Here is a 19,889-nt window from a genome sequence, read left to right on the forward strand (position 1 = left end):
GATTTCTTCTTGGGGAGTTCTTTGAAATGTCTCCAGTACAAGGTTGTGCCTTATAGTACTGTCACTCTGTAATATGAACTGAACAACAATAATAAATATTTATTATTGTAGAGAAGCTAGCTAAATATTCAATAGGGACAATCCAACATTTTCCCTGCTTTATTCCACCAACTAATTTCAAAATGACCATATTTTCTTACTCATTCTAATGACTTGCTGAAAAACCGACATATATGTGCAGTAAGATGCTAACTTAAAATCTGAAAAAATGTATTAACACCAGAAGTTTTGCTATCAGACAACACATATTTTGGATTTATTCCTTTCATACAACTTCCTAATACTTTCCTGACACTATAAAAATGCAGCTACAGCAAGTTAATTGAATAAAAAAGGTACTAAAAAAAGACAAAATTATTAGAGAATAGCTTTTCAAACAGATTTTTAAGTTTAATTTTAAAAAAATTCTTTCATTCCAGCTCATTTATTATTTGCTAATAAATGTAATTGAGTTGCCAGGTATTTTTATATTTGATGTTTGTTATTATATGACTATTACCTGGCAACTCTCCAGTCGCAAAAACAAAGTTTGAAAAATAAATCTAAATAAAATTTTGAAACTTTTACACATAGAAAAACTAACATAACAAATTCTAAGCTTTAATTATTTTGGCAACTATTGTATATTTTTTAAATTATTGTTCGTCTGTATTGATTATTATCACACCATAACATGTGCAAAGACTTTTTTTTGGGAGAATGGAATATTACAAGACAATTTCAACAAAATAAACACTTCTCACACTATAAACTATATGAATTTTAACTCAATTAGCACAATTTCATAAATTAGCATTTGAAACACTACATCTCCTGGAAACACTCTACCTACAGTTCATAGTATTGTGGTGAGTATTTTCTTAATTTCGATTCTAAAATGTTGCATTATATTTTGAGATATAATTATGAAGAAATCTGACATGTAAGCCATTCTGCATGTGCTAAACCAGAGAGGGGATAAACAAGCAACAGATAATCTGGAATGTGACAGAAACAGTAACTCTATAGTACATACTTGGAACTTCTGATTTTCAATAGGTCATAAATTTGATAGAAGAAATTTCTATTTCTTACCTACATTTCCAGTCATTAGGTATGAATTCTGAAAGTCCATCATTCCCATTCCAACAATGTGTATAAAATCTTCAATCACCTGCATTAACTCCACTGAACCTGGATAGATCTAACAAAAGAAGGTCAGACATGCCATTTACTATAATATCAAAATGTCTACAGCTGCAAATTCAAATAAAATCTAAATGCCATCAAAAGCAAATTGAGAAGTAACAGTCAAACAGATATAATAGTCTGTTTATATCCTCATATAAACAGACACTACTTCCCACAAAGTTACGTGAAATCAACTGTGCACTGGAACGGTGGAAAATGTTTCCGCTAAGTCACTGCACTTCTCAAAAACTTAGTGGCCATTATTTTCATTAATGGTTAAAGCATTTCATATTACAGAACAACTCTAATTAAAATATTTTCCCTTCCTCTGAAGATATCTTCAGTAACTTCAGAACTACTGATACAAACAGTAATGCAAATCTTACTGTGGCCTTGCCAGTATGATATCCTTTGTTGCATTACTCAACATGTAAGTAAGTTAAATTTTTACTGGCACTACTATTTTCATTGCTGATATGGAGTAGTAGAATCATAGAATATTGGAGGTTAGAATGGGCCAGTGGAAATCATCTAGCTCAAGCCTCTGTGGAAAGCAAGATCAGCTCTAGCAAGTTGCCCAGGAACACACACAGCTGGATTCTAAATGTCTCCCAGGAAGATGACCCCAGTGCTTATCTGCACAACATGTTCTAGCATTCAATCACTCCCACTCCCACTTTTTCATATACATGAACGGCCTTTTCTGTATTTTAATTTTTGTGCCTTGTTTTTTATTCTGTCAACAGACACCATTGAGACTTGGCTCAGTCTTCTTAATGTTTTCCCTTTCAGGAATTTTTAATATTGTCATGTTTCCAAGCAAAAGAGTGTCAGCTATTTCAGCCTATCCTTGCATATCTAATGCTCTACTCCCCTAAACAACTTCATGGTATTTTTCTGGGTTCATGCCATTACTTTGTGTCTTGTACTGAGGAGCCCAGAACTGGACAGAGTAAACTAAAATAAATGCCAGTAGCCTTGGCATTGCTAATGTAGCCTCTCAATTTGGCTTTTAAAATTATAAAACCACATTTTCAAAAAATAAAATTTATTTGCAAAGCTGTAAGCTTTTAAAAATACTTTTTGAAGCTTTTAAAAATAATTTAAAAAATATGAAACATTTTCTTTTATATTTAACAATAGTACAGTAAGGATTCATCAACAAAACAGCATTAGAGATATAAAAGTTATCAATATGACTAAAAGTTCTGTTCATATCACATACATAAAAAAAAAATTTTGGTTTTTATTGCCTGTGATGAACAAGACAATTTTCAGTAACAGAGTGTTGTGCAATAGAAAAAATAGCAGATGACCTGTTCATGATGGTTTTTTCTTCATATCAGTGAAATGTCCAAATTCAACTTTATAAGCAATATTCAACCCATTCTTTCCATTACTGGGACTGCAGACTCTAAAAAAGCCCTACAGAGACTATAAATTCCAGCATGCTGCACTTCATCTTCATCTTGCTCTACCTATCTAGATCCACAGTTGTTAGGTTCAGAATAGTGAACTTTTTTGCTTTGTTTTCTGCATGGATCTGTTAATAAAAGCTAGGGTAGTAATACTGTTTTGAAGAAGAATTTGTTGTGATAATTATGATCCTAACAGGTTGCTAATGCTGCTTCAGGTGACAGACTCAATGTCCATCTTCTTAAGGATGAATTACTGAGGTCCTAAGTGTGGTTTTTGCATCCATCTCGTTCAAAGCACACATACTCACAGATTATTTACTAGGGAAAAATGTCATATTTTTTAAACGCTCGTTCATGCATACAAAATTTTATAGTAATAAACTGTTGAGCACTCAGTTGAGCAGGTACTCTGGGTTTTTCTGAAGGATTGAAGTACTGGTTAACCAATAGGATGCTGGCAGATCTTGATGAAGAATATGCAGAACAGCTCCCATGTTTTGAAACTCCAGTATAAACTTACACACTGTGGATTGAAAGGGATTGTGAGCAGTGCTTTACATCAGCTCTTAAAAAAAGGCAAGTATTAAAGTGAGTGCTGGTTATCTGAATGGTATATAACCTGTAATTAATGGTTATTAACTGTTGGCATTTCAGCTAGAAAAACAGATGTGTTGAGGCATTGCAGCTGTATACTTGATTGAAAGTCAGCAATTTGCTGACAGTGAGTAAGATTTTCTTTCCATCAGAGAATCTAGAAAACAGGCTAAGAGATCTATGCTAACAGTAGCTGTGGAGTTTATGAAAACTGTGCAAGCTGGCAAAAAGGTTGGTCAGACTGCACCTAGGTTTGCAATGTTTTATTATAGAAAATTAAGCTGAGTGGCTGAACCAGAAACAGAATCACCTTTATTCACTAGTGCCTGCTCACTCCTCCAAACTGTTATGAAGAGCTACTTGCTTCCAAGGTTACTTTGAGCCTGCTTACATAACTGCACAAGAACAGAAATAAAATGAGGGGCATTGGGGTGGTCATATCTCAGTGGTCTAAAATTGAATGAAGCCTCTAGCTTTGCAACCAGGAATCTATTGCCCCAATACTCCTGGATTCAGCTCATCTTGGTTTTTTTTTTTTTGGGTTTCTGCTGTACCTAGATCTGCGAGAATGATTTACGGGACAGAGAGAAGGAGAAAAAGTACAAACAACTTGTTCCCTTTCTGTTTTTCAACACTGCTCCTTCTACAAGCAGCAGTGAAAAGAGGGAACTGGAGATTTACTGTTGCCTCTTTGTCTCCACATTCTCAGAATTTCCTCTTAAGTGCTGCCATCCCCAAATCTCCAGTGTCAGAGGGCTGACATGGCATGGGTAAGCAGGCAAGATGGAGGTAGAAGACAAGGTCGATAACATAGGAGTGGTATCATGTCTGTTTATTAGTAAAATAATTGCTTAATATTGGTTTCCTTATCTTGGTGTTGTTTATGGAAACTGCCCACATGTATGTGCTTTTGCTGTTTCCATCCATCACTGCTAAAGAAAATGACACACTTTGTCTATTTTTGTATCTGGCTCTTCTAGAGAGGGACAGAATAACAGGAAAAGAAAAAATATTCCCAGCTGAATTGTACTGGGTCAGCTGCAGTGTCATGTGCCTACTGCAAGGTTTGAATTAGTAGTGAAAAAACCTGATCTTCCCTTTCTCAGTGATATCATAAACGTGAACTTACAGAACTGAGGGTAAATAGCTTCAATGATCTTTAAGTACCTTGTGATTTATTAGGAATGACACAAAAAGTGAACAAAGTTCAAGTATCTATAGAACACAGTCACAATGACTACACAAGAGTAGAGCACAGATCTATGTCAGCTATTTTCTTGCCTTTGACAGTAGCAAAAAGCTGATATCTAAGGAGGAGTATAAGGGAGCAGGAATATAGTGATACTTGCTTGGAAAGTCTTGCCCAGCTTTTTTTGCCAAAAGACTGCCTTATGCAAAACCATGGATTTTCTTCCATAAATTTGCCTATTTACCTTTTTAACTTGTGTCCTTTCAGTTGTAAGAAGTTCTGCAAGGTAGCCTTCTACAGAATAAGTATGTCCTGTATTCATTCTGAATCTGCCACTATTTTGATGTCCTTTAGTTATTTTACAAGAAGCATAAATGAGTAGATTAAGTATTCCTCTTTTCCATTCTGAAGTATCTTGTTTTGTTTAATCCTTCTCCATACAGAAATGTTTCCCTGCCTTTGAGCATCCCCAAAAACTTTCCTCTTTACATAACTAAGTTCATCCCCATTGTCAGTGTTATTTGTACCTGAATAAACCTGACAGTATTATGGTCATGTTCAAGAACACAAATACGTTGTCCAGTAACTTCTTGGTACAAGAAGTTCACATGTAGGAAATATAGGAAATTCTTGTATCCAAGAAAAAACAAAGGGGGCGGTATTTGAATTTTAACTCTTTTATCATACATTCATGATTTTTGCTAAACGTTCTGATTTTATAAAAATTTCTAGACCAGAAACTTTTCAGTCCTGAGGATGACAACTGTTCTTCTAAATACAACCTTATATGACAGGTCTACTGTTTGCATTTCTGTAAGTTGTTTAGGGGTGTTGTATGAGGTCTTTGGGTGGGGTCTGATGTGTTGTGTTTGACAAAAGCAGTATTGCAGCTAGCCCTCAGTAGCATTTTTCAGCTTTTGTATGTACTTCATCACAATGTCCAAAGCAAAGACATAGTGAATAATCCTATGGAATATTAATAAAAATCTATTTTTATCAAGAGAAGCAACTTATATTCTAAATATAATTTCAATATATGAAATTAGCTGGTGGGTCCTGGAATTGCTCCTTTCTGAAAACAACCAATTTTTTGCCCAAATATTCTATCACTTAGGATTTTCTTTCAACTACAGCAGGGTGCATCTTTAACCTGATTTCTGAAAACATATATTAAATTTTGTCAAATCTTACCTGTTGCGCATCTTCCCATTTCTCTTTGTTTTCTTCATCTAATAGATTACTTATGATTTGAAAGAAGTTCTGAAAAATCAATTAAATGAAAGACTAAGTAAAATGATTTGAAAGACATGAACAACCACATCCTTAATCTAACATCAAGAAGGCTTTCCTTTCCCTATTACAGATACAGCTCTGCAGCCTATTTTCTGTCAGTAGAAGAGTAGCAAAATAATACATTAGACTGATAAAAGGGCACATATTTTATGGTAAATTTTTAATACTTGTGTATATAATCAGGTTCCATAGTACCACTTCTTATGAAACAAGAACCATTTTAAACTTGCTAAACTTTTAAATGTGATGGTGTTCTATTCACAAATTGCTCTCATTCCAGAAACTAGACAACTACAGATTTTGCAAAAAACCAAAGTACATTTAAGAAAGCACCAGTCTCCAGTCTTTAGTTTCTATTCAAAAATGAGAAAATGATCCTTAATAACCATATATAGGGCATTCAATGACATTTCATTGGTCAATACAGTTTCAAATCAGATGCTTCTTACTTCTATATGTCACACTTGTCTCTATCCTTTTAGGAATTTCAACTTAAAAGGAATAAGCAGTTTCTTTTTCTTTGACCTTAAGCTGTTAACTCCTTTTTCTTATTCTCCTATTCATTTAAGTATAAGGGAAAAAATGCAGAACAGTTAGATACAAATCATACATTTAAAAAATCACTTTTCTCCAAATGTTTGTGGAGAAATCTCTAATTTTGTCTGCTCTCTCTAGCAATTTGTATTCCCAACTTCTTCATCCCTAAAAGCTAAGAATTTGTACAGTCTGTTCTCATCTCTGTATCACATTTTGTGCAGAATGTCAATTTTTTCTACAGCCTGCCAATTATAATTTTTCTGTTCCTTCATAAAAGATACATGTAGTTTCCAGTAACCTTAGCTGAAGAGTGCAATTAAGTTCCCCACAATTTCAAAGACTTTAACTGGAATACCGACAATGTGACCTTGCTGGAACTCAGATTACTGGTCACTACCTCACCTGCACTTACTTTTTAGGCATTTTGCAGAATAAACAGGACCTAAATAAGGTTTAAGTAAGAAGCAACTTTAACTCACTATTAATGAAAGTACAAAGGGTTCAACTGCACAATGACTAAAACTAGAAAGGAAAAAACTTCCAACATTAGTCTGTGGTGGGTATGCTTGAAAAGACATTTATTTCAAACTAGAGATATCACCAACATTTCAGCTGTCTCACAACTATATAAGTAAAACATTTTAGGATGCAAAATTGAAGAAAACTTGTGAAAAATATTTTTTATAATAACATTTTACCAGTCTAACCTGGTCCCAATACTAAGCACCTGACAAGCAAGAGGATCTATCTTTGCCTAACCACTAGGAAGTTAACCATGCTAACTATAAAATTCACATGGATAGAAATTTCTTTAACTTGACCAAATTTACTCGAGAGGTGACTGAAATTTTGCTGAATTTGGACAAAATAATCCTGTTCATTAATGAGGCTACAACTCTTCTCTCACTGAGGTCACTAGCAAAATATCCACAAGTTTCAGTAACACACAAACTTCATGAAAAGAAACAAAATGGCTCAGCAAGCTCCTATGAAAATTTAAGTAAGCATTTGGACAAGATGGGAATTAATGATAGGACAATAAAGAAAAATGTTTTCATTATTTGATCCAATTCACAGCAATACTAAAGAATTTCCAGTCAAGTTAAGAAGAATAGATATAGTAACATACTGCTTATATACCTGGAATACATTTAATCCCTTTCAGACATTCCATAACAAAATAAACCACAATGCAAGGAGTTCCATTTGGTATTTGTTACAAAGGATTTGCCTGTTTAACCAGGTTGGCAAATCACAAATCTGTAAATGCAACTTCAGCTATGAAAAATGTGTATCTTCACTGGTCCCCCAAGTAAAATAAATTATATTGGTCAAAGCATGCCAGTTTCATGGCACTATAATCACACTTACTGTAGGGCATTGTAATTTGGTGAAGACTTCTGCTAGGTAGAGTTTGCCTTATGAAAGATTTTGCCTGAAGGAAAACACTTTTCCAAACATGGTAGTTCTCAACTCTTCCAGTGTAATACTGTAGAAATGCAGTGGATGGAAATTTTAACTTTAACTTATTAGGGCATTGGTAGCAATCTAGCAGCAGCTGCATGAAACTCAGTGTGGGATAATTTATCATACTAGAGAGTTGTTCTGAAGGTAGTTTTTCGTTACACTGCAGACACTGATTCCCCTGCAGTCTAAGCCTTAATTGCAAAAGTATCCATGTCTGTCTAATGAGATCTATCTGAGAGTTGCCTAGATTGCATGAAGAGCATTCAGGAGTTTGAAATGTTTCTTGCAGATGATATATTACATGGCTTTTCTAATAATATTATGTATTAGTTAAATTTTATATTTATTTTAGTTACAGAAAGAATTAAAATTACCAATAATTGACAGAAATATATGTGGAAAAGTTTATAAATAATGCTAGACTCAGACACAAACAAAAGATGAGCAATAAATTGCCTAATATATATTTTTGCACTTGCCAAAGAAGTATAAATTAGGTGTATGAACTTAGTAATACAAATATATTTCTTCTTGGGATCTTTTTTTCTCTATTTCTAATCTTGGTTGGTGCCATATTTATGGTAGCACTGGAGGGTGAGATGTGTGCAGGTTTTACAGTCCAAGTGATTTTTCAAAGCAATGCCAGTGCTTTGTGAATTAAACGGAGATGAGCAAATGGATTTGCTGCTTCAATAATGAATAGATATGAGATGTATTTAAAAAATGTGACAGGGGAGGAAGGGTTAAAAAGTCTTTGTCCTACTTTGACTACTCTCTTGTTTATTGCATTAATCATGAAAAAAACAGCGTTGTCCTTTAGTAAAATGATTGACAGGTGTGAAGGCTAAATTTTAGAAGCATTATGGATGTGATCTGAGGGAATTACTGCAGTAAACACTGGACCTCCCTGTAGAATCAAGCTTCTTTCTTTCATAGCCAGGCTTGCATATTACTGAACTGGTCACTATAGAAAGTGTTGGGACAGCCAGAACCAAATTTTGAAGTCCTTTATTTTTGCCCTTTTATTTTTGATGATCATGCCAGTTACAGCTGGGAATGGACAACGATGTTTTCCTCATTTAATTTCCTTCCTTTCAATTTTTTCTACTGTAATACAATGTCTGCAGTTCTCTGTTCCAGTCCAAATTCTTTGACCCTCTCTGCAGGCATAAAGCTGTCAGAAATCCTTTTATACAGTTAGAGAAGAATTCCTCCCTAGGAGGAATTAATGGATAGCCTTAAGTCACCTCCACTTTTGGACTTCAGCATAGTGAATATGTGTGTGGGAGGGGGAAGGTGGAGGGAAAAAGGATTGGACAATCCTGTTAAACCCTGACTCACAGCAATAGTCCCTATGGCTAATATAAAAGGGATTAGACTGCTCTAACTTCTTTGGGGAGAAACCTTTCTTCCTGTTGGTTGCTGCATCAGGGGATTGTAGAACTTGCTTTGCCATTCTGTCCTGAAATGCAGTTACTTTCCTGCCATCCTGTCCTTAGAAGGAAGTTCAAGCACTTTCAGACCAGTTCTGGATAATATTTCAAAATGTTGCTTTCATTTTGCTTATTTAAAATTTGTATTCTCTTCCTGAGAATCATTCTCACCTAAGTGCAGTGTCCATCTCATAGCCTCAGTGTACCTGCAGAGGGTATTTTAAAGAATTCCTATATTAAATGAAAAACCTTGCTTACAGAAGAATTGAATGACTTGTCTTGCAATCTTCTGCTACTGTACTGATATTCTCAGTCACTGATGTAAGACACTTTCTTGTTCAACTGTGTCATAAATGTTTATTTTTGTTCCTGACATTGTATGTTCAAGTGTGCATAGATACTGTTGCAAAAAACAGTTAAAAGATGCAAAATAAAAGGAGTCATGTAATAAATACCTTGGCACTAAATATGCATACCATAAAACTTTATTTTGCTCTTGGAATAGTCTGCCTAAACAAGAGACATTTTCAATGCAGCACATCAGGCAGCAGTACCTTCATTTTTGAGAATTAGCTGGAAATTTTCAAATTTTATCTCACTTTTCTGTTCATTCATTTTGTTATGGAGTCTCTGAATCACAAATCTTGCACTATTCATGAATATTAATACTTAATATAAAACAGATATTGTAGTCATTTGAAGGACCATCTAGATGGACGGAGTGTATAAGAAACAAATATATTTAGACATATATACTTTTTCTTTCTCAGTCATAAATCAAGTGTTGTTTTTGTATGGATCTTAAAAAAAAGCCTGTTGTCTATAATTCATCATAACCTACTTTTCCATCATCACACAAAATGATAAATTATGGCTTTTAGGGATTTTAAACCTCATTCATGCATTTCTGATAATTTCTTAAAAACAAAAATACATCAAATAAATTCTACTCTTTATCTAGTTAAAGTATAGAATGGAATTAGAACATCACACAGAGCTTCTACAGAGCTTCTACATAAAGAAGACTTTTCATGCAATTTTAATTTTTACCTTTTTGTCACTCACTTTGATGATGAGCTAGGAAGTATGAAAGTATGTCCTAATGAAAATAAAAAATAAATACAATACTCCAGAGTATGGCAGAATATGACATATGTTTACATATGGAAAAATCCATGTTTCTCAGAAATTTATAGTAAATTTTAAACTTTTGCTACTGAGCCAGGATTTCACTATCATCGGAAGTCAGTAAAAGGAACCTTTCTTAATATATCCCCTGGGCCAAACACATATTTTAGTCTGATTTCACTTACTTTCCTGAATACTGTCCACTGTTTGTTTTCTTTTTTTTTTAATTTTACCTTAGCTTGATGTTTGTTCTTTTTTCTTTTTCTTTTCTTTTTTGATACTTTTATTTTTTCTGACTTGGAATTTGAGTGTCTTTTTAAACTGGGATTAAAGAACTCTTTGTATTTAGGCATGCAAATACTGAAATACAGTTATTTTTCTTTGGTTTGAGAAATCCGTCAGAATATGGCTTACCAATTGTTATATTTTTAATTTCTGAATTTCTACATTACTTATTAAAATTCTTCAAAAAATATTTAATAACATTGGCAAGTTATGCCTGAAGGCTATTAGAATTTTGGAAACAGCTCTACATTGCAGAATGAAGCAAAACTTTTGGCACTATCATCAGTGGGAAAAGAATCAAATTCTCTCTAACATATGTAAACTGCAAATGACCTGATCTGCTAGGCAAATGGACAAAATCACTCAAGATTTCACTCAATTTTAATAAAGAGTTTTTAGTGCCTGTGAACCACAAAGAAGTCACATTGGGCTATCAGACTCCTGACTGCATGAAAATTTTCAGTGTATTACATCGTGCTTAATAGTAAAACTATTACTGAATAGATACTGACTCTCAATTAAAAAAAAAAAAGAATTTCTCAGTAAACATACTTTTTGAAAAGCTTTGTTTTAAAAAAATACTTTCAGCTGGCTACAGGCCAACACAAGATATGTCCGTTTTACTGTGGAACTTAATTGTTCTTTGTGCACAGAAAAACTAGAAAAGTGAAAATATAATAGCAAGTCTTGAAAAATAAACTGTGAAAAAATGTCTTTTCCAACATATCTCCCTTCATCTGCATGATTCTATTCTGAATTGTATTTATAATTTATGCTTACCTTTACACAGATACATATACATGACCTGCATTAATAACTTCATTTGTAATTTATGAATGATCATTAATCTCTCTTTTTCATAAATATTATACACATCTGCCTTCTTAGTATTCTTTGTCAGTAGTCTACAATCTTTGAAAACTGTCTAAAATTTTCAGATATAAGATGAAACCAATATCTTTATCCAGAAGTCCTAAGTAAGAGTTGTCCAGCCCATTATGTAGAAATAATTATATTTGTTTTAGCTCTGACAGAATTTTATTTGTCCTCTTGCACAAGAAGACTTAATCTAAAATGTAAAATAGAAAATTTATATAAAATGCCCTATCCATCACTTCTGTGCACTTTTAATAAGCTTCATTTATCTGAAATGGAGAATCAATGCCAGAATTACATAACAATGTGGTTGGATTTTGAACTGAAATGAACTAGCTTAGAACTGAAATGAACTGGAACAAAGAACACTAGCAAAATGCTTAGTGCCAAAAATTACCAACACCACCTATCAATTGATAGAAACCTTGAAAGACAAAGATACTGAAATGCTACAAAGAAAGCATTTTACATTTTTCACCTGCTGCATTGGTTTGGATATTTGTCTTATTAAATGTAGCTGAGTCTTCTTCCAATTTTACACTTGGATCTTAGTTTTATGTGAAGAATGCTGATGTCTATCATGTGGAAGACTTTTGTTTCCTCTGTGGGCAAACCAGTTGCCATGCAGTATACTGCAATATGCAGACATAAACTCCATCAACTGAAAAATTACCTTTACAATGTTTCTCTTACCTGCACCCCATCAGATGCAGGGATATAACTTGCTCTTTTAAAGGTGTCTGTAACATTTCTGAGAATTTCCACAGAAATTAGAAGGTCCCCAGCATAAAAGTTTTTCCTCTGCGTTAAATCCAATAGTGTCTTGGTTACTTGGGACATGCCATCACCAGCCAACATCCTCTGACCCTTGGCAAGATGCTCTTTAATCTGTACCAAAAGGAAAAAAAAAAAACCAACCTATTATCAGAACCTACTTTACTGAGAAAAATGTATGATAAATTCTAAACACAGCCAAAACATTACATGTTAAAACCAGTTAAAAAAAAAAAAGTGCCATTAAAGATAAGACAAAGTAGTAGTCTACAGTGATAGAAATATTATTTTTATCAGAGCATCATTGATTTTATACCAAAAGCTTCTGAATTTGTTGTGGTTCACACATTTGCTTCTTGAAACTCCATGGGCTGGACTGCAGCTTTAATTTGTTGTCATGATGCAGCAAGGAACTGCCCTTCCTCAGAAGAACATCTGTACAGCCACAGCTGCCCCTCATTTAACAACTGAGACCTCTGAAAGGAATAAATGCTAAGGCAGTACTTGTTATAATCTGATTTACTATAGGAGAGTAGACCTTTCACCTCTGCCAGCCCAGCTTGGCTAGTCAGTGCAAGAGAGGTGGTTTAGTTGGAAGCTGGTTATGGTGCTCTCTTCTGTAGCAGTAGCAAAAAGGTGTTAACTTGGAACAATCCTGTTTGCTTTTTCCAGGAAATGCAAGTTTAATTATTAATAGCTCCTGTGTATCAGCCAAAAGAGCATACTTTAGCAGGAGCTCTTCCAGCCAATGTGTTCAGGGCTAGTGATCCAAAACAAATATGCTAGAAGTACCCTCCTGATTAGAACCTGAACTTGTGCATCTGGTTAATTCTAAAAGCTGACTCAGCATCCCAGGAAGATCCATAGAGTATCACAAAGACAGGACAAGGCCAGACAAGGCTAAAAGAAAGAGCATATGGATTAAACAACCTATTTTTAAATATACCTTATAATTTAAGTATAAAAGCACAAGTTCTTCTGAATTCAAAAACTAGAATATCATAGAATCATAAAATATCCTGATTTTGAAGGTTTTTAGCTAAAGATAATTAGCCAAGACAGACCTTATTCTAAGCAGGAGGGCTGAAAATACTATGAAACTGGAAAAAAAAAAGTCATGATCCTTAAAAATGTATCTTCAATTGCTTTTTAACTTGCCTTATTACTGACATATGGAGGGAAAAATTACTAATGTAAGATACAGTTGAACTAGATGATACTGAAAGTCTCTTCCAACCTTGATGATTCGGTGATAACAGGGTGGTGATGTAGAAGGAAGAATGTAAAAATACTTGTTGCCACTTCCAGATCTCCCCAGACACTTTGTGTCAATATGCAGGCCTTCATTATAAAAAAGTAATGCAAAGGGAAACACTATGTAATAAAACTGTTCAAAAGGGTCCAAAGTAACTCCCTTGAAAGCAACTCAAAAAATGCAATCATCCTCTGATACTAATTCTAAGCAGGGTAGGTTTTTTTTCGTGCTGTTGGTTCATATTTTGGTTACATTCTCAACCACTCATCAGATAAACTAGATATATGTCACACAGCTGGGGCTGGGCAAAGTGGCTGCCTCAGGATTGCTCCATGGAGGAAGCTCTTAAATAATCTTTAAGAGCAGCTGGGGATTTTTATGGACCACCAGTGCCTTGACAAAATCCTAGAAATACTGAAGACCTGGGAGAATACTTGCCTGCTGTATCATGGACAGGGAGTGAATCTATGCTATAGCATGAGTACAGAGGTACAAGTTAATAGTATTATTAATATTTAGAAAAAAAAAATCAGTGATAACTGATTGGTTTGTTTAACAAATATTTCAGCAGAAATACCTCCCTTAGTCTTCAGAATCCTGCAATACCTAATCAGGCAAGAAGCTTGCTTGCAGAAATAATTTAATGCAGTTTCTATTCCTTTTAGAAGATTTTGGACATAATTGTGTAGGAAAATAATACTGAATAAAAAGGTGTGAGAATTTAGGAAGGAAATTAATTTCAGTAAATTCAGGAATCTGATATTGTACACATAACATTATGAACTACTTTCTTGGGAACAAGTAAAAGCAAACATGAACTTGATTTGTGCATTTTTGCTGAGAAAATTTTCTTGTGAAATGTTGCCATTTGTCTGCTCACACATTGTGTCTCAGTAGCAAGTGAAAAGAGCATCAGCCAGCACAGTAACACTGAAGAGTAGAACTTTTGCTGTAACTCATACACCTGTTCCTTGCACCAGAACATATTTCCAGATTTTGAGGATTAACAATACTGAATGTACCTTTAGTCAAGCTCAAAAGACATAAAAGACAGTCCATATAGCTGAACTCCCAAATCTAACGTGTGCCTCAGAACGGCCTGTGGGAAAGGCATCACACAACTTGAAGGCAGGGTTTAAGAGAGAAAAAAGATGTTCTTTTAATATCAGTAATAACAGCAATTGATCAGTCCTCATAAAAACTGCTGTCCTGTTACATCTGTATAAACACTGGTAGGAAGGCTGTTGAACTATTCAGCAAGTTATTTTGTAGTGCATTATTTTGTTTCCTTCTGCTTCATCTGTATGTTCACCTCCCATTTGTTTTTCGTGCTCCTGCAGGGCTTTAAGTTCACATTTTAAAGATGCCAGGGGCTAAGTTGTTGATGGTTTTGGGACATACGAAGCCTGCAGAAGTCTTGGCTCAGCTGATTTTGGAATGCAAATTATAAATTGAAATTATCCTACTTTTGACAAGTTTTAATACTTTCAAACAAGTAAGGCTCTGGTTTTTTTGCAGATCTCTAAGAGCAGAAGCGGGAGCTGTAGTATGGCCTTTAGTGCTTTCAGGAAGACATTTTGGTTGCTCTTAGGACACAATGATAAAAAAGGTCTAGCAAGTGCCCACAGTGTCACAGGACTAAGTTATTACACTTGCTTCAAAAGCAGCCAGGGTTGTGATGAAGTTGTTTCAAGTATATCAAAATTTACTGGCTCTTAAAAACTATAGCTCAGTTTGGAACTCTTTTTTTGTTAAATTACATACCCAGAAAGCTTGATTTCCCAGCTCAAGGATCCTTTCTCCCTCATACACACCCCTCATACACAGCTCCAAGAGCACCTTTCTTTTCATCCTCTCATACTCCAACATGGAAGTCCTTTTTCCCAATCCCTAGCTACCTCTCCAGACCCACAGTGCTTCAAGTTAGACTAGCAGAATATCCTTACAAACAGCACAGCAAAACAGAAGGTTGTAATGCGTTTAGCTAAGAAAAAAGGTGAAAATTAGAGTTAATAAAGAGAACTTTTTTCTAAGACCAGCAAGCAATGTGCAGGGAAAAATTAACAGCCCCCTTATCATCTGTTTATTATGTAATGTATTTTCTTGTTGTAAGACAGCTTACAACTCCTAAACACAACTTTAAAATCACAGGCCATTCAATCAGTTGATGTAAACTGACACAATACCATTAAAGCCACTGAAGATGTTCAGATTAGTATAAGTCGAAGGCAGTGAATTATTGCACAGCTATCACAATAATCTTTCTGTATGAAAATACAGAATATTCTCATCAGTAGTTAGTACAACATCTTTCTCACCATACTGCTTATTTTCTGTGCTATGGTCACTGTGATATTATGCACTGCCCAAGAAATCTATTTTGGTCACCACTCCAGGCCCTGTGTGAAGGTCATTTTTTAGTGGTCCTACAGGCAGGCTCATTAAAAATAAAGTTTATGAGCCGAGAGATAGTGAAATGAAGCAGCTGTTAAGCTGACACTTCAGTTGTCAGCCCAGCCACTATCAGCCTGCACTGTGTGGCTGCATACTTGAAAAATTACTGAAATGTTTAAGTGGACTTTGACTCAGGGTCCAGCTGCCTTTTTGCCCCGATTTATCAGAAAGTATGATATAATAAAAATGCCTATCTACAAAGTCAGATCTCCTAGGCTGTTGGCATTGGATTACAATTTATTACTGCATAGTAATTACTGCAGACTTAACAGCTAGATGTAGTTTAAAAGGACAGAAAACAATGAACCCTCCAGAAACCTATAAAAGACTGAAAAGTATCATTAATTTGAAGAGTAACTAAACCACAAACCATTTTTCATTATTTTTTAAGATGATGTTGGATTCATGGCCAGGTATTACTAATGATGTCATTAACACATTTTATGGAAGGGGGAACTATAAGAACCCAAATTAGTAAGCCCTACAAAGAAGCGAGAAAAGATCATTTGAAATAAAAATATATCCTGAAATTCCTCATAATCTGCAAATTACTTTGCTTCAGAACTCAAGACTAATAGTTTGTAAAATATAGTGCTCTTTAGATATAGAAATTGTAAGAATATTCACACCACACCTGTAATGTGATGTCATTGTAAGAAAGTTGTTCGCATTTGACAAAATCTTCATTACAGGCTGTTTTTTTCTGATAGTCAATAGACAATCCTTTAACTGCTTTGGCACAAAACTTTATTTTCCCTCAATATAATAAATTATTTACACTATGTTTGTCTATTTTCAGGCTGTTTCAGTGTTTGAGAATATAATTTCATCCATCTTTTAAAAGAAACAGAGTGAGGTCTAAAGATAGGGCTATGCATCTTCAGGTATGCATTCAAATATTTATAACCTAATGTCATGCAAGAGATGTTTTCTATATATTCAGTATTTTATGAAGGAAGTGCCTCAAGCAATACAAAGTAATTTTCCACTTTTTCATCAGTGAAATTAGTTAGTAGTCTCAATTTCAGTCACGATAATACACTATTAAATAAACATTTTGTGCAAAGAAGAAGGCAATCATATATTCCCTTTGTGTGCAGCAGTAAAGGGAAAAAGAAATTTTTATACATTATGTCAAGGAAGATTAAGGATATAAATTAAGAAAAACTTTACAACTGCAAAGGAAATGATGTACAGTTTACCTGAACACACTATGCAGACTTCCATACTGGAGGCCTTGATAAAAGCCTAGGAAAAAAAGCTACAACAACACAAGCATAGCTGATTCTGATAGGACACAAGTTTGGGCTGGATGGTCTCATGAATTTCCTTTCAGTTCTGTAACTCTGTAACACATCCCTACAAATGTTCCGAAACTAAAGCCTCCTATAACTTATCCCATCCAGAAAAGTCAAAGTTTAAGGAGTGCCCTGAAATTGAACTTCAGCCTTCCTGCATTCATACACTCATGGTGTGCAATCTTCTGAACCAAGTTTTTGTAGAAACTGTGCATCAATCTGTGCCTCTGTGCACTCAGCTGAAACCACTACAACTTAATGCTTTAGGGAACTTATTTAAAATGTATATAGATGGAAAAAAAATTAGGATCACTTCATTATATTGAAACAGTCATGCCACTGTCATATACTTCCAAATATTTTTAAGCAAAATGTTCCCTGAAATAGGGATTTGGTTTTAGAGAAAAGAAGGTGGATTATTTACACAGAATCCTTTGCTGTCTTAGAAATTAATCTCAGGCAAGCTGAATATCTGCACAGATGAAATTGCATGTGCTCTTCCATATGTGATCAGGTTTATAGAAGAATCTTTGAAAAAAAATCTAGTATGTGTGGAGGTCAAAAATGTTTTTAGAAGAGTGTGAACAGCTCAGAGGAATGCTCCACTGTATCTTTTGTATCTTTTTTTCCTCTGCCCTCTTTTACAGGAAGACTCCTACTATGCTATTCAAGAGATTTTTTACCACTTTAGCCCATTACATAATTCCTTTTTTTAATCAACATCATCATCCTCATATTCATCATCATCAATATTGTCAATTCAAATCCTTGAGCTATTATCACTAAATAGGTAACAGAAAGTAATTACACATTTTCAGTATTTTGATTTGTGCATGGATCCAACAAAACATTTTAATGGATATTTTATATAAATAAGACTGCTCTCAGTAGAATAACAAATGAGTCTCAGGATTAGGACTGAATAATAACTGAACAGATCACTTTTTTCTTGTATTCATTTTTATGTTTGTTGACCAAGGCTAGTATTATTATTTTATTAAGCATTGCTCTTAAATGTTCCAATTATCTGTGATTAAATCCTGCTCACGTTGGCATGTTGTGTGAGAGATCTTGTTGTTGTTACTGTTGTTTCTGTTTTTAACCAGAGGGCATGCCTTAAAGATTTGTGTTATCTATGTATAATGCAACCTGACAAGAGCAAGAGTTGAGAGGAAAAAGAGAATGACGACTCTGAGAGGGTTGTTTTCATTTTATGACAGACATAACATTGCTTGGGGTAAAATCTCCTGGTTCTCCATAGTGACTGAATGGCTGAAGCTACAGGTCACAAAAGGATGTACTACAAATGAGCTGTCTCTCATTTTTTATGCTACATGGTCATCCTTGTAAGTATATGTCCCTAAACCATAAAGCTCTGATAAATGCTTAAACTGAAATGCTTATTTGATTCTAACCAATTTCTATATGTATATCATTTTGCTTCCATACAGTCATTTCTGTGACACTCACTTGTATTTGCAAGAATAACCAAAAAGTTTTTTTCAAGGAAATTATCATTATTTGGGAGTCCTAATCTCTGCATGGGCATGCAGCATAAAGTAATGGGCAAGAGAAAAATCCTTTGACCCTCATGTACTTAATAAACCATATTGAGGGATTGCAGCAAATGAAGTAGTGAACAAAAAGCAAGGGAATAATTGTAGGTGTAAGATGTTGTGACCATTTCTTTGTCTCCTGCTGCCAAGCCAAACTCTCGCAGTCATTTCGCAGTCAGTGCCACATTCAATTGGAGTGGAGGTTCCAGCAGTTCTGGTAGACTTTAAGGGAAAATTAGATGAAATTTTTCTCTACCAAGCTCTTAAATGGCTTTCTGTTGTTTTACCTCTGGCCATACCTTAGTGAAGTTCATCTGTGGCTGCAGTGTTGGTTGGTTGGTTGGGATTATCAATGTGATCAGGGAACACTCAGTTGCTCACTACTGCAGAAGACACAGCAGCAGCAGCAAACACAGGAACACATTTAATGTAACACACTTATTAATCTTTGGTAAATGTGTATGTTCCAGATATGGAAAAAAATATTATGGACCCTGAAATGATAGTGGGGACTTTTAATTTAACAAATGGGATTGGTTGGCTATTAAAAAACAGATATTCAAAAGCAGAAAGGATGAAAAGGAACTCCAGAGGTTGAATTAAGTTATGATGTGCTTGTGTAGAAAAGTAGACAAATGTTTTCTCCTACTGTATAGTCTCTCTAAGACTGAGGTGCATGTACATGTTGACAAGATCACAGAATCATAGAGTTACTTATTATTTAGAATTGTTTAGGTTGGAAAGGACCTTTAATATAACTGAGTCCAACTGTTATTTCAGCACTAAACCATGTCCCCAAGTGCCACATCTATATGTATTTTAAATACCTCCAGGGTTTGGAGGTTGACAATCTTTTCCAGGAAGAACTTTTCCTAATATCTAGTCTGAAGTTTCCCTGGTGCAACTTGTGGTCATTTCCTCTTATCCTGTCATTTGTTGCCTGGGAGAAGAGACCTTCTTTCAGGTAGCTGTAGAGTGCCCTCACCATCAAGTCAACAGTGACTAGCTTTTTTTCCCTTAACTTTTTATCTTCTTCTGTGTAAAATGGGAAAATGTTAGTGAGGCAGGAGAAAACTGTTGCCTGCACAATCTCTTGATCAGT

The 19,889-nt window shown here is 34.7% G+C and overlaps 1 protein-coding gene across 13 annotated transcripts in view; it reads right to left on the bottom strand.

Annotated features, from left to right (window-relative positions):
* ADGRB3 (adhesion G protein-coupled receptor B3) overlaps nucleotides 1–19,889 on the bottom strand; it is a 446,577-nt gene that overhangs the window by 217,044 nt on the left and 209,644 nt on the right. For all 13 annotated transcript variants that reach the window (XR_011681988.1, XR_011681987.1, XM_071445405.1 and 10 more), the window contains 3 exons: nucleotides 12,144–12,338; nucleotides 5,623–5,691; nucleotides 1,135–1,243 (listed from right to left, as the gene is read on the bottom strand). Coding sequence is in view for 11 of the 13 variants with exons in the window: in XM_071445405.1 (XP_071301506.1) it covers nucleotides 1,135–1,243; nucleotides 5,623–5,691; nucleotides 12,144–12,338 (373 nt within the window). In the remaining 2 variants the exon portion in view is untranslated. The remainder of the gene's footprint in view (nucleotides 1–1,134; nucleotides 1,244–5,622; nucleotides 5,692–12,143; nucleotides 12,339–19,889) is intronic.

The sequence above is a fragment of the Agelaius tricolor genome, unplaced genomic scaffold, assembly GCF_023055355.1.
Source record: "Agelaius tricolor isolate 1412-34295 unplaced genomic scaffold, bAgeTri1.0.p SCAF_1, whole genome shotgun sequence".
Classification (NCBI taxonomy): Eukaryota; Metazoa; Chordata; class Aves; order Passeriformes; family Icteridae; genus Agelaius; species Agelaius tricolor.